Genomic DNA, 13,460 nt, shown 5'->3' with positions numbered 1-13,460 from the left:
CTCTCCAATGCATCCACATCTTTCCTATAAATGCAAGTATATAACTTGCATCTGATCAGCATTATGGAGACATGGCTTCTGGATGACATCTCAAAAGAAAAAAACCAAGATGTATATGACATTCAAGAAAATAAAATAGGAAGCTAGGTAAAGGTGGTGGTAGCACTTAAATCAAGAACCTCCTTTGTTCAATAATTGGACATGCTTGGCTGAGGAGATCATGGTATAGAACCAGTTGAGTGGTTGTAACAGGAAAGCAATCCATAGTTGGAACAGTATTCGAGTCCCCTAACAATAACCACTATGTGAGTCAAAATATATAGCCGTAGATAAAAGGGAGGAAAACTCATGGGTGAATTTAAACTACATACAGACTGGTAAAATCCAATCAGCAGAATAGTCAATGAGAATCTCATTGAGAGCTCGAGTTTCTCACAGCAGCACATTTTAGGACCTCTCAAAAGTAGGTTCTATTAGACTTGACATCATGTAATATGACAGGATCAGAATCAAGGCACCTCTGGATGGAAGTAACCATAATGGCTGAATTTTACATCCAATTTGAAAGGAAGATGACTGGATCAGAGACTGGTGTTTTAAATCTAAGTCAGGGCAATTATGCACACAAAAACAGAGCTAACTGAAATGAACAAGGATAGCAGGCTGGGGGAATAGATTGATAGAAATGCAGTGGCAAACAAAGATTTCGGAACACAAATGTTTCTATTTCAAAAGAAAATTCTAAGGCAGGACTCACCATCCGTGACTAAAGTAGTTAGGGAAAGCAGCAAAACATTAGGGAAAAAGCACAATTGTGTAGATGCAGGTAAAACAAAAACAAACAAGAAAAAGACTAGAGGAGAAAGTGAGGTCTGCAGATGTCTTCCGCTTAGGAATCCTCCAACCACAAGGGATGAACTCAGATTCTCCCCCCCCCCCCCCCCCATCTTGTCTCAGTCAAATCCCTCAAACTCAGCACCACCTTCCTAACCTCTCCACCCCCATCCCACCACCCTCACCTTGACCTTCTTCCACCTATCGCATCTCCATCGCCCCTCCCCACCTTTTATCTTAGCCTGCTGGACACTTTCCTCATTCCTGATGAAGGGCTTATGCCCAAAACATCGAATCCCCCGTTCCTTGGATGCTGCCTGAACTGTTGTGCTTTTCCAGCAACACATTTTTAGATTATAAAGACTAGCCAAGAATCACTAAAAGGCTTGAACAGATGGAAGACATTATATAGAGTACAGAGAAAGCTAGTGAAGAATGTCAAAATGGGGATAGCAAGAGTATTTATACAGGCATTTTAAAAACAGGATTGTTGGCTCTCAGGAGTGAGAATGGGAAATTGAGATACACGGTAAGTAAACTGTAGGTAAAAATGAAAAAAGTAATATGCTTAGTTTGCAGATGACACCAAAATTGGAGGTGCAGTGGACAGTGAAGGAAGTTACCTCAGATTACAACATGATCTCGATCAGATGGACCAATGGGGTGAGGAGTGGCAGATGGAGTTTAATTCAGATAAATGAGAGGTGCTGCATTTTGGGAAATCAAATCTTACCATTAAGTGTATAAATCCTGCTAAGGTCCTAGGGAGAGTTGCTGAACAAAGAGACCTTGGAGTGCAGGTTCATAGCCCCTTGAAAGTGGAGTTGCAGGTAGATAGGATAGTGAAGAAAGCATTTGGTATGCTTTCCTTTATTGGTCAGAGTATTGAGTACAGCAGTTGGGAGGTCATGTTGCAGCTGTACAGGACATTGGTTTGGCAACTGCTGGAATGTTGCACGCAATTCTGGTCTCCTTCCTATCCGAAAGATATTCTGAACCCTTTCAAGGGTCACAAAAGATTTACAAAGATGTTGCCAGGATTGGAGGATTTGAGCTATAGGGAGAGGTTGAATAGGCTGGGGCTGTTTCCCTGTAGCATCAGAGATTGAGGGGTGACCTTAGAGGTTTATAAAATCATGAGGGGCATGGATCGGATAAATAGACAGTCTTTCCCCTGGGGTGAGGTGGTCCAGAACTGGAGAACATAAGTTTAGGGAGCAAGGGGAAAGATAGTGAACAAGATCCAAGGGGCAACTTTTTCCACACAGAGGATGGTATGTGTATGGAATGAGCTGCCAGAGGAAGTGGAAGAGGTTAGTGCAATTGCAGCATTTAAAAGGCATCTAGATGGGTGTATGAATGAGTTTGGAGGGATATGGACCGATTTTTGGCAGGTGGGACTAGATTAGGTTGGGATATCTGGTCAGCATGGACAAGTTAGACCGAAAGGTCTGTTTCCATGCTGTACATCTTTAGGACTATGAAATGTTGACTTCGCTATCTCCTGATATTACCTGGCTTGCTGTGTTCTTCCAGTTTCCTGCTGACCAGAAAGTATCAGCATGGTTTTGACAAATAATATTTTCCCAGTTTACTAGAGCTCCTTAAAAAGGAATAACGTATGGATAAAGGGGAGCATGTAACAGTGCTATATTGGATTTCTAGACAGCAGATCAAAAGATTAATGCTGAAAGCGAAAGCTCATGATGTAGATGGTAACATATATCAGTGTTGTTAGAAGATAGTTTTCTACCAGCGAGTCAATTTGCACAAATGGATCTTTGATTGGCAGAATAGGATGAGCAAAGCCTTGCAGAAGTCAATTCTGTGGACTCAAACTTTTACAATTTACAGAAGATCTTTTTTGATGTGAACAAGAGACATGACAACTAAATTTGCAGCAACGCCAAGAAAATGTTGGTAAGTGTGTTATTTTATATTTTCATAAGTTGTAATTAGATAGGCTAAGTGAATGGTCAAAAATCTGGCAGATGCAGTGAAAAGAGAAAATGTGAAGTTGTTCATTTTGGAATCAAGATTAAAGAAGGAGTATAACTTAAAAAGATTGAATGCAGAATTCCTACATGCAGAGTGATTGAAGTTTAGATTAGATTACTCAGTGTGGAAACAGGCCCTTCGACCCATCAAAGCACAACCCACCCATACATTTACCCCTTATCTAGGACTAGAGACAATTTAGCATGGCCAATTCACCTGACCTGCACATTTTTGGACTGTGGGAGGAAACCGGAGCACCCGGAGGAAACCCACGCAGACACGGGGAGAACATGCAAACTCCACACAGTCAGTCGCCTGAGGCGGGAATTGAACCCAGGTCTCTGGCGCTGAGGCAGCAGTGCTAACCACTGTGCCACCATGCCAAGTGTTTGATATCTTATCAGAAAGCTAGTGTACAGGCACTGCACATAATCAAGGCTATTAGAATGCTATCCTTTATTAAGATAGGAATTGAACACAGGAGAGCAGTGCTTCTGTACAGAATTTGGTGAGACCATGTTTTGAATACTGCATATTGTCTTAAGTTACCTTATAAAAGGAAAACTGAACTGCTTCCAATGCATTTACAGAGTTGGTTTAACGAGATTGATACCAGGAATGAGTTGGTCATCTTAAGAGGACGAATTGGACAAGCGGAGCTTCTTTCCATTGGAGTTTTCAAAATAAAAAAAGAGAAAAAAAATACGTGGGTGGCATTGCTACCTTTCAATAGCAGGGACTTGCGTGGATTCCAGCCTTGGACAGATTTCATAGAGGGCCGAAGGGCCTGTTCTGCGCTATATTGTTCTATGACAGTTTGCGTCTAGTGTCTACATGGATTTCCACTGGGTGCTCTGGTTTCATCCCACTGTCCAAAGATGTGGGGATTAGGTGAATTGGCCATAGTAAATTGCCCTGTAGTATCTAGTAATATGCAAGCTAGTGGGCTAGCCATAGTAAAAGCAGGGATTATGGGGATAGGATGGGATGCTCTTCAGGGAGCAGATGTAGACTCAAAGGACAAAAATGGTCTTTTTCCTGCTCTACAGGGATTGAATGACTGGTCTTGAAACTGCATTACTTTGGCGAGGTGCAATAGTCAAGAAACAGGGGTCACCTTGTCAGGACAGGAGAAGCACTTCAATATTTTTCAGAAATAGCAGAGTAAGATCTTGTTAGGAAGCAGAATAGAGTGTAGAATTTGAATCAAACAGATCAATGTTAATCTTAAATGAATGGCAGAGCAAGCTTCAGGGGACCAAAATGGTCAAAGTCTGCTCCCATTTCTAATGTTACTTTGTTCATATGGTGCCTTAATGGAGGACACCATTTTCACCTCCCTTGCCTGATTCCTGCAACATTTCAACTCATCTACCTGGAGGGTGACCAGGCAGCTTGGTCTTGCCAAGGTCGTCTCAGCTTTTCACTACATGACACGGTGCCCTGATAATTTCTTTAAAACAGTGTCCCAGTTCTCACCTTTCCCTTTTAGGGAAATATAAACTTGGCCTTGCAGAGCAGGTCTTGTTTTTCTTCCTGTAAACATTCATCACAGGACATTGCATGCAGACTTGTACCCCCTCCTTCAACATTTACAAGGGAAATTTTGGCACTGATAGGTCCATTGCTGATCATCTCTTAAACTACCTCTACAATTAAAAGACTGCCAGCTCAGGCTGGACATAGGATGACATTTCCTGGACTATGATCTCCCATCTTCACTGTTCCTCTCTAGACTCCTGCTATTGTTCAATGAGCACGTCAATCACCAAGTCATGCCTTTCTATGGTTTTTCAACATACCCAAGTTTTTAATTTTTGAAAACCTGTTCAACATGCCTTGGGTTCTGATTAGTCCAATGCACTCCTGGCTCGTTGCCATTTTTCTCCCCTCCATAAGTTCAAGCTTACCCAAAATGCTCAGTGTGATTCACTAATCACCCTTTTCATCACAGAACTACAATAGCTCCCAGTAAAATCAGTGCTTCATTTTAAAGATTTTAATTTTTATTTTCAACTATGGTTACTCTCCTCCTCGACTACAGCCCACAACCTCCCCCAAAAAAGATAACACTTATTTCTGGCTCCTGAGAAACTCCAACATTAATCACTCAAGTTCTGGCAGCTGCCAAGGCTACAAGCTGTGAAATTCCTTCTCTAAACCTTCGAGTCTAGCACCTCTTGTATATAGATTTTAAAACAAACATTAAATGGACTTCAAATGGGTAGGATATTTTGCATGCACAGTTTGAAAGTTAGGGTGGTTAATACTGGATGAGTAAGCCTTCTGAAAGAAAAAAGTGAAAAATGAAACATGATCGGAGTAGCTGATGTAGATTTTCTAGTTACTGCAAGTGCTATTCCAAGTGAGTACAACAGGTGAGTTATTCCTGGAGGTAGTGGTCATGATTTGGAGATGCAGATGTTAGACTGGGGGTGTACAAAGTCACAAATCACAGCACCAGGTTATAGAACAGGTTTAATTGGATACACTAGCTTTCAGAGTGCTACTCCATCAGGTGGTTGTCAGGAGCGGCACGCCGAAAGCTAGTGTTTCCAATTAAACCTGTTGAACTATAACCTGGGTGTTGTGTGATTTGTAACTTTAATCCTGGAGGGTTAGTCAATTTATCCCTCAATATTTCTGTCATGTTGAATATTGAGTTTTAAATTAACAACTGCACACAAACTGAATGACATCATTTCTTTTATGATCACAAAAGGGAGTAAACTTAAAAAAACACTTGTTTTGCATTAAAATGCTGAGGTCATAAAACACGCATTATAAATGCAAGATTCCTTACTGAAGTAGAGGAACTCAACCTCAGTTATATACCATGTACATATTATTCAAAGCAATAGAATATATATTTGTATCTCATGTGAAAAATTATTCAGCAAAAAGGAGAATTAGAGACTTGCAAAATGAACCAAACCAAATTGGCCAAGCTTGAATAAACACAGATTGCAAAGTATTATTTACCACAAAGACCGGTCATCTGTGACTACTCAATTTCACCCAATGTATTTGGCAAATACTACAACTCACCGAATTTTAGAACATAGAACAGTACAGCACAGAACAGGTCCTTCAGCCCACGATGTTGTGCCAACCACTGATCCTCATGTATGCACCCTCAAATTTCTGTGACCATATGCATGTCCAGGAGTCTCTTAAATGTTCCCAATGACCCTGCCTCCACAACTGCTGCTGACAATGCATTCCATGCTCCCACAACTGTGTCAAGAACCCGCCTCTGACATTCCCTCTATACTTTCCGCCAACCAGCTTAACACTATGACCCCTCGTGTTAGTCATTTCTACCCTGGGAAATAGTGTCGATAGCCAGAGACTATCTATGCCTCTCATTATCTTGCATACCTCAATTAGGTTCCCTCTCCTCCTCCTTTTCTCCAATGAAAAAAAAAGAGTCTGAGCTCAGTCAACCTCTCCTCAGAAGATAAGCCCTCCAGTCCAGGCAGCATCCTGGCAAACCTCCTCGGAACCCTCCCCAAAGCATCCACATTTTTCTTATAATAGGGTGACCAGAAAAGGACTCGGTATTCCAAGTGCAGTCTAACCAAAGTTTTATAGAGCTGCAACAAGATCTCACGACTAAAACTCAATCCCCCTGTTAATGAAAGGCAAAACACCATATGCTTTCTTAACAACCCTGTCCACTTGGGGTCGCGGGTACATAGATCCCTTAAAATGGCCACCCAATATCCCTCTGTTCCTCCACACTGCCAAGAATCCTATCCTTAATCGTGTACTCAGCTTTCAAATTTGATCTTCCAAAATGCATCACCTCGCATTTATCCAGGTTGAACTCCATCTGCTACCTCTCAGCCCATCTCTGCATCCTGTCAATGTCGTGCTGTAGCCTACAACAGCGCTCTATACTGTCAATGGCACCTTCAACCTTTGTGTCATCTGCAAACTTGCTGTTTTGTGCAGGCACTCTCATTAGGTTTGCAATTCAGTAAACAGCACAAAGTGAAAAATAAAAAATATCAAAACATGGCTGAAGAGCTGAAGCAAAAATCTATACAAATATTTAAAAGGAAGCTGTATTGGAATGCTGTTAACTGGATAGATAAGGAGTGAAGACTGAATTTATTCAAGGTTGAGATAGACACATTTTAATCAGTAAGGGAATTAGAGGTTATAGTGAACAAGATGGGCGGCACGGTGGTACAGTGGTTAGCACTGCTGTCTCACAGCGCCTGTAGACCCGGGTTCAATTCCCGACTCAGGCAACTGTCTGTGTGGAGTTTGCACGTTCTCCGTGTCTGCGTGGGTTTCCTCCGGTTTCCTCCCACAGTCCAAAGATGTGCGGGTCAGGTGAATTGGCCAAGCTAAATTGCCCGTAGTGTTAGGTAAGGGGTAAATGTAGGGGTATGGGTGGGTTGCGCTTCGGCGGGTCGGTGTGGACTTGTTGGGCCGAAGGGCCTGTTTCCACACTGAGTCTAAAGATAAGAAAGTCAGGTTGAGGATGATCAGAGCAGCTATGATCTCATTGAAAGAGAAATATCAGCCTCCATCAGCTGAATGGACCACTTCTGCTTCTATGTCCAAGGCCACTGGGAGTAAAAACTATTTGAAACTAAGTTATTAAAATTTTAACACCTCATGAGTGTTGAATGGAGGCACTTAACATCAAAATTGTTCAAATGCAGGCAATTTGCATAAAATTGTTCAAACACTTATGAGTAACAGTGTTTTTAAATCTGTGCCATTTAAAACCCAAACCTTGGGGCACAGAATCTGAAGATTTGACACCAAACCCATTAAGGTAATATTCAAGCAGATGACTTAAATCAATTAGGTTATAAGGACTGTGTTGGAGAAAGGCACAGATGTTTAGGGACAGAATACCAAATCTTAGGGTGAATGGATAGCAGAGCAATCAAACTTGGAGATTGTTGAGAGGCCAAAGTCAGAGGTGGTCAGAAATCAAAGGGTTTGTAGGGCTGGAGGAGGTTACATAAGTAGGTAGGGAAGGACCAAGGTGCCAAGATGGCAGTAAAGTAGGTTGCTCATTCACTCGACTGGTTTCCTTTGCTCCTTTGGTGACCTGGCTGGGTGGATTCAGTACTCCAGCATGGCCTTAGCATGGACTTCTGGTCTCAAGGTGATTGAGGTACAGTCACACCATTACTAAGCATTTAAGACCGACAATGTTTGAATTTTCAGCTTTTTTCTACTTTTAGAAAATGAACAAGTCTGCAGTGTGCAACTTTTAACACTTTAATACAATTACTGCAATGTTTAACTTTTAACCTTATTCCTTCTTCCTACCTTTTTACAATTCTGTACCTAAGGGTACATGTACAGAAGATGGCACCTTGTGCGACATTATACACTTTTCACAGTCATACGTACTCAAGTACAAATCAAAAGCAAAAAGGCCATGAAAGGGTTAGAAGAGGGAGAGAATTCCAAACCAAAACAAGGCACCTTAGGCCAAGAGGCAATGAAGGTCAGCAATAACAAGGGTGATTAATGGACACTAGAGAATAAGCATGGAGGAATTGCTAACTTCTGCAAGACTAAAAAAAGGTATAAGTATCATTAGAGAAAGAAATATATCCTTACTATAAAAATTGCTGCAACACTTTTTCCAGAGTCAACAGACTGTTAAGTCTGTTTTGATATCAGGCCTACATTACATGTCGATAGGCCTTTTGTTCAAGGAGTCAAACTCCATCTACAGTTAATACCCAATCAAAAAAAAGTCTAACTAAACAGAGTCAGAGACGTTGAAACAAACTTTGCAACTTCATTGTATAAATACTTATGCAATTTTTGACAAGAAAAATTTGGTGTTGTAATGCTTACATATGAAAATCGCTAGCCAAAGTGACATTAAAGAAAACAAAATGGACTTTAAAAGAAACAAAATTCTCCTTTATCAACAGTGAAGTCTGTACATATTTCCATTCTTCCTCAGTCACTTAAAATTTGAAATAATAACTTGGGTGCATATGCATTTCTGACAGCAACTGGAAGAAACATTTGGCATATCTACTTGGTCCTCAGTCTAACTTTGAGATTAGCCAGCTGAAGTCTACATAAAGTTGGAGAAACTCAAGTCAAAAGGTTTGTAAGGGGGGGGGGGGGGGGGGGGGGGGGAGAATTAGTTAGGGCAGAGAAATCCCTTGAAAAGGATTTCAAGGGTGTGAGAATTCTAAACAAAAAAGGCACTGTTGGGCCAAGAAGCAACGTAGGTCAGCAATGCCAGTTATAATGGACAGATGGAGAAGCAGAAAGGATAAAACAAGCCCTGTATCTCAGAATTTCACCTTGGACATGTTTTCTCACCATGGATAATTTAAACATTCCTCCAATCTTTTTATTTCACCACATCCAACTAGACTGAAACTGCTAAGCACTGACGTACTAGTATTTCAGAAGTCTGAATAATTTGCTAAATCAGCAAATCTGTATGCACTTCTAAAACTGTGGCAATGAACCAAAGCAAGGATTACTGGAGAACAATTGTGACCTTATGTACACAGACTCGAAAAATAGTTTCACACTCACTAGTGACCAGAGATGGAATCAATACAAACTACAATCCATTTCGTTATATTCAAACTAACCTTTTATATACAGTTTTAACTTAAAATAGATACAGAAACTTGAGGATATTAAGTTGCCAAGGAGAAGACTGATCGCAGCATTTCAGCTTCAAATGGAGACCAAATAAGAACACATTGGTTTTGCTCATTAATAATAATTTAGACCAGCATTGATATTCCATTGCTAATTGCAACTGAACACACCAATGAGTTACCTTCATGAACTGCTGCAGAAATCAGATGTGCAAGTACCGCTAGAGTACTATTGGAGATGGACTTCAAAATTTTTTACCCAGTTACAGTAATTTAATTCCAAGTTAGTGGTCTGGAGAGGTACTTGCAGGATTTGAAGTTCACTTGTACCTACTGCCCTTCTCTTTACGTAAAATAGAAGCCAAAGGTTTGGAATATGGAAGAGCCTTGCTATATAAATTGCAATGCATTTTGTAGATGGTACATAATGCTGCCACTGTGCATCAGTGCTAGAGTGTGAATGCAGAAGGTGGTAGGTAGGATGCCAGTCAAGTAAGCTACTTTGTCCTGGATGGTATCAAGTTGGGGGGAGTGCTTCAAACCTCCCTCATCCAGGCAAATGGAGTATATTCCATTACACTCATGATTTAAACTTTGAAGATAACACGTAGAGTTTGTGGAATTGAGCTTTGGCCATTGTCGGGCACCAAAATAGTGTCAAAGTTATTTGTCATTCATTAAACAAAGCCAACATACCTGTCCAGATCGTATTACGTTTGAGTATGAACCATTTCAGTAGTTAAGTCACCCCAAAGTGCCGAAACCCGCACAACATGCTACCATTCCCAATTCAGACCTCATTAAATAGAAGGCCATTGATGAATTAGTCGAACATTGTTAAGCCATCTGAGAAACTGCTGCAATGACATCCGTCATCACAGTCTTAAGCTAAGTGTTGTTCAGTGCTTCCCAGGAGCTGAAAAATTACACCATGTTCTTTGTGACCTGCAGCACATTCTTATTGAGGTGCTCGTCCTCATTGATACTTTCCCGCACACCTTCACTACTTGCCTTGTTCGTAGCAAACTGCCCAGCTCTCAGGACAACTCCATACAACCCTGTCATGGTGGACGCTGCAAGTCATGTCAGATTGTGGACAGATACCACTATTACATGTGGGAACACCTCCCACCTCGTACACAGCAGGTACTCATATCAGAGAGGAGAAAGTGAGGTCTGCAGATGCTGGAGATCAGAGCTGAAAATGTGTTGCTGGAAGAGCGCAGCAGGTCAGGCAGCATCCAAGGAACAGGAGAATTCCTGAAGAAGGGCTTGTGCCCGAAACGTCGAATCTCCTGTTCCTTGGATGCTGCCTGACCTGCTGCACTTTTCCAGCAAAATATTTTCAGGTACTCATGTCACTCAGCCAACTTTGTCTATCTTATATTTTGCAGGCAAGGATGCCTGGAGGCATGGTACATTGGGGAAACTGAGCAAAGGCTATGACAAAGGATGAATGGGCACCGCACAACAATCAACAGACAGGAGGGTACCCTCCCAGTTGGGGAACACTTCAGTGGTCCAGGACATTCAGACTCAGACCTTCAGGTGACCATCCTCCAAGGTGGACTTTGAGACAGGCAGAAGAGGAAAGTGGCCAAGCAGAGGCTGATAGCTAAGGTCGGTACCCCAAGGGAGGGCCTCAACCGGGACCTTGGGTTCACGTCACATTACAGGTGATCACCATTGCACTCCCTCACCGACTCAAGACACCACACACACACGCACCCCCCCCCCCCACCGACTTAAGTCAGTGAGGGGGGGGGGTGCGCTTGTGTGTGTGTGGTGTCTTAAGTCGGTGAGGGGGGTGTGTGTGGTGTCTTAAGACACCACACACACACCCCCTCACCGACTTAAGACACCACACACTTTATGGGGTGAGTTTGTACTTGCAGAGTTACATTGTACTTTGCTCAAAAACTGCATGCATTCATGTAGAATGCTGTTATCTCACTTTTTAGATTAGGATCAATCTAAACATCAGGTCATAGAACACATGGGGCTAACACCTTCAACATATTGTCTAGCTATCACCATTGTTAACAGCTAACTGGAGAATGCAACTTTAAAAAAGGTTTTGTGATTTACACATGAAAGTGAAACTATCACTGTATTCTAACAGATGAAAGGCTTAACAATCAATTTTTCAATGTATAATTTTAGTTACATCACACTGAATTTTTGCTATAAATTCTGTATTACGATCGAATTTGTATCATCTCCACTATCACCTGATGAAGGAGCGTCGCTTCGAAAGCTAGTGGGCTTCCAATTAACCCTGTTGGACTATAACCTGGTGTTGTGAGATTTTTAACCTTAAGCTAAAGGATAATCATCTTCCTTCGCAAGAGGTTTAACTCCAACAACTGGAGTGTTTCCCCTCACCTCCATTCCGGTAACGGGAGAATTCCTTGACAGCAACATTGTTGTCGAATTCGGCCTCAACTTCCAGGGCAGGAACTCTAACCTATGGAATGTCTCCTAGTGTCTCCCAGAGACAAGTCAAAGTTGACAAAACTGATCGAGGTGCAATTAAAATGTGAAATGGACCAGATTTTACCCTCCCAAAATAGGTTTTAAATTGCCCCAAAAGATAGAAAAATGGATGAACGTTAAAATTGGCCTCAGATCTGCAGGAGATTAAGATTGACTGCGGACATAAATGTCAAAAGAAACAAACAGGGTACTAAAGTGGTCGGAAAGAGAACTTTAAAACCATTCCAAATCGAGATAGAAAGAGGTGTAATGAAATTACACGATCAGCGCTGCTGCTCAGCAGTATCAAGGACTGTACAACAGTGAAGATGACCAAATAAAGTGAAAATTAGACATTCCGCCAGGGTGTACAGTTAGTCAATTTTAAAAACTATTCAAAAAGGGTTAGAAGAATTTTTTGTAAAGTTATTATTTTAAGTCCCGTTTCAACGAGCGAGGGAGAATGAAGTGTCGAAGATACACAAATATTCCACCAAAAATAAGGGAACAATTTCACGGCAGTCTTTTCGTCAAGGAAACGTTGGTCAATAATAAGAAATACCTGATTTTTTCTATTTAAAAACAACACTCGAACAGCAAACACAAGGAGCTCCACGGACACAACTTGGAAAAAACAACATTGATTGACATCTCACACCGCCGATAGTGAGCAGCTAAAAAAAGTCCACGATCGAACCAAGAGATGGTCAATTCGGCTGGACTGATCTTGTAAATACTGCGCATAATAATTTAAAAGCTAAACTACACATCCAACTCGCAAAAGCTCTGGCGGGTTATGTAGTGAAAATCAAAGTGCGCGAAACAAAGTATCCAATTTCTATACTTAAGTGGAATATCAATTAGACGTGTGCTCGAGATCCCCCACTTTAACCAGCTCATGGAGGGCATATTAGTGACTTTCCCCATTCTCCAAGCCATAGAAGCCGACTTTACGGATTTTGAATTGCATAACAAGTCGCAACTAGACTAATGGTTACCTTTCGGAGGATTTTCTGACAGTTTGTACAGATCACGTAGGCAATCGAGAGCTTTTCTGAGTTCATAGTGCTCCTGTTTTCTTAGCAATTTGGAGATATGAACATTATTCACGACGATCTAAAGTCGTTCGCTACACAAAGCCGCAGTAGAAATTAACCATCATGTGAACATGAATCAATGTAAATAAAAGCCAGCATTTAGTCTCAGGCACATAACAACCATGAAAATAAGACTTCAACGCATCGAGTAAAACCCCTCTCACCATCTTTCCCCATCAGCTGTTCTGGAGTTTCATATAACAATTTAACAGCTGCAGCCAATTACATTCTTCCAACCGCTCAAGTACACAGAACAGCGGCCAGCGTCCCGCCTCTTGACCAATCATTGCACAGGCGTGAATGCTAAGGCTAAAGCCTAAACCAATAAAACTAGAGTGTTATATCGGCTCTAACCAATAACATTCCAGAGTTTCCCCTGTAATCAACCTTCTGACGAGAAGCGGAGGCACTGGACGGCACCGTAATACAACCACATGAA

At 41.5% G+C, this 13,460-nt stretch overlaps 1 protein-coding gene across 4 annotated transcripts in view; it reads right to left on the bottom strand.

The window, feature by feature from the left end:
• LOC132816694 (sestrin-3-like) overlaps positions 1 to 13,227 on the bottom strand; it is a 163,660-nt gene extending 150,433 nt beyond the window's left edge. For 2 of the 4 annotated variants that reach the window (XM_060826570.1, XM_060826576.1), the window contains exon 1: positions 13,186 to 13,208. In XM_060826570.1, coding sequence (XP_060682553.1) covers positions 13,186 to 13,188 — 3 coding nt within the window. In that variant the 5' untranslated portion in view covers positions 13,189 to 13,208. Of the gene's footprint in view, positions 1 to 13,185 lie in introns of all 4 variants that reach the window. The other 2 variants (XM_060826572.1, XM_060826571.1) reach the window with 2 other exon arrangements.
• Between the last annotated feature and the right edge of the window lie 233 nt (positions 13,228 to 13,460).

This window comes from Hemiscyllium ocellatum, chromosome 6, assembly GCF_020745735.1.
Source record: "Hemiscyllium ocellatum isolate sHemOce1 chromosome 6, sHemOce1.pat.X.cur, whole genome shotgun sequence".
Classification (NCBI taxonomy): domain Eukaryota; kingdom Metazoa; phylum Chordata; class Chondrichthyes; order Orectolobiformes; family Hemiscylliidae; genus Hemiscyllium; species Hemiscyllium ocellatum.
This window is presented reverse-complemented; position numbering and strand designations above follow the sequence as displayed.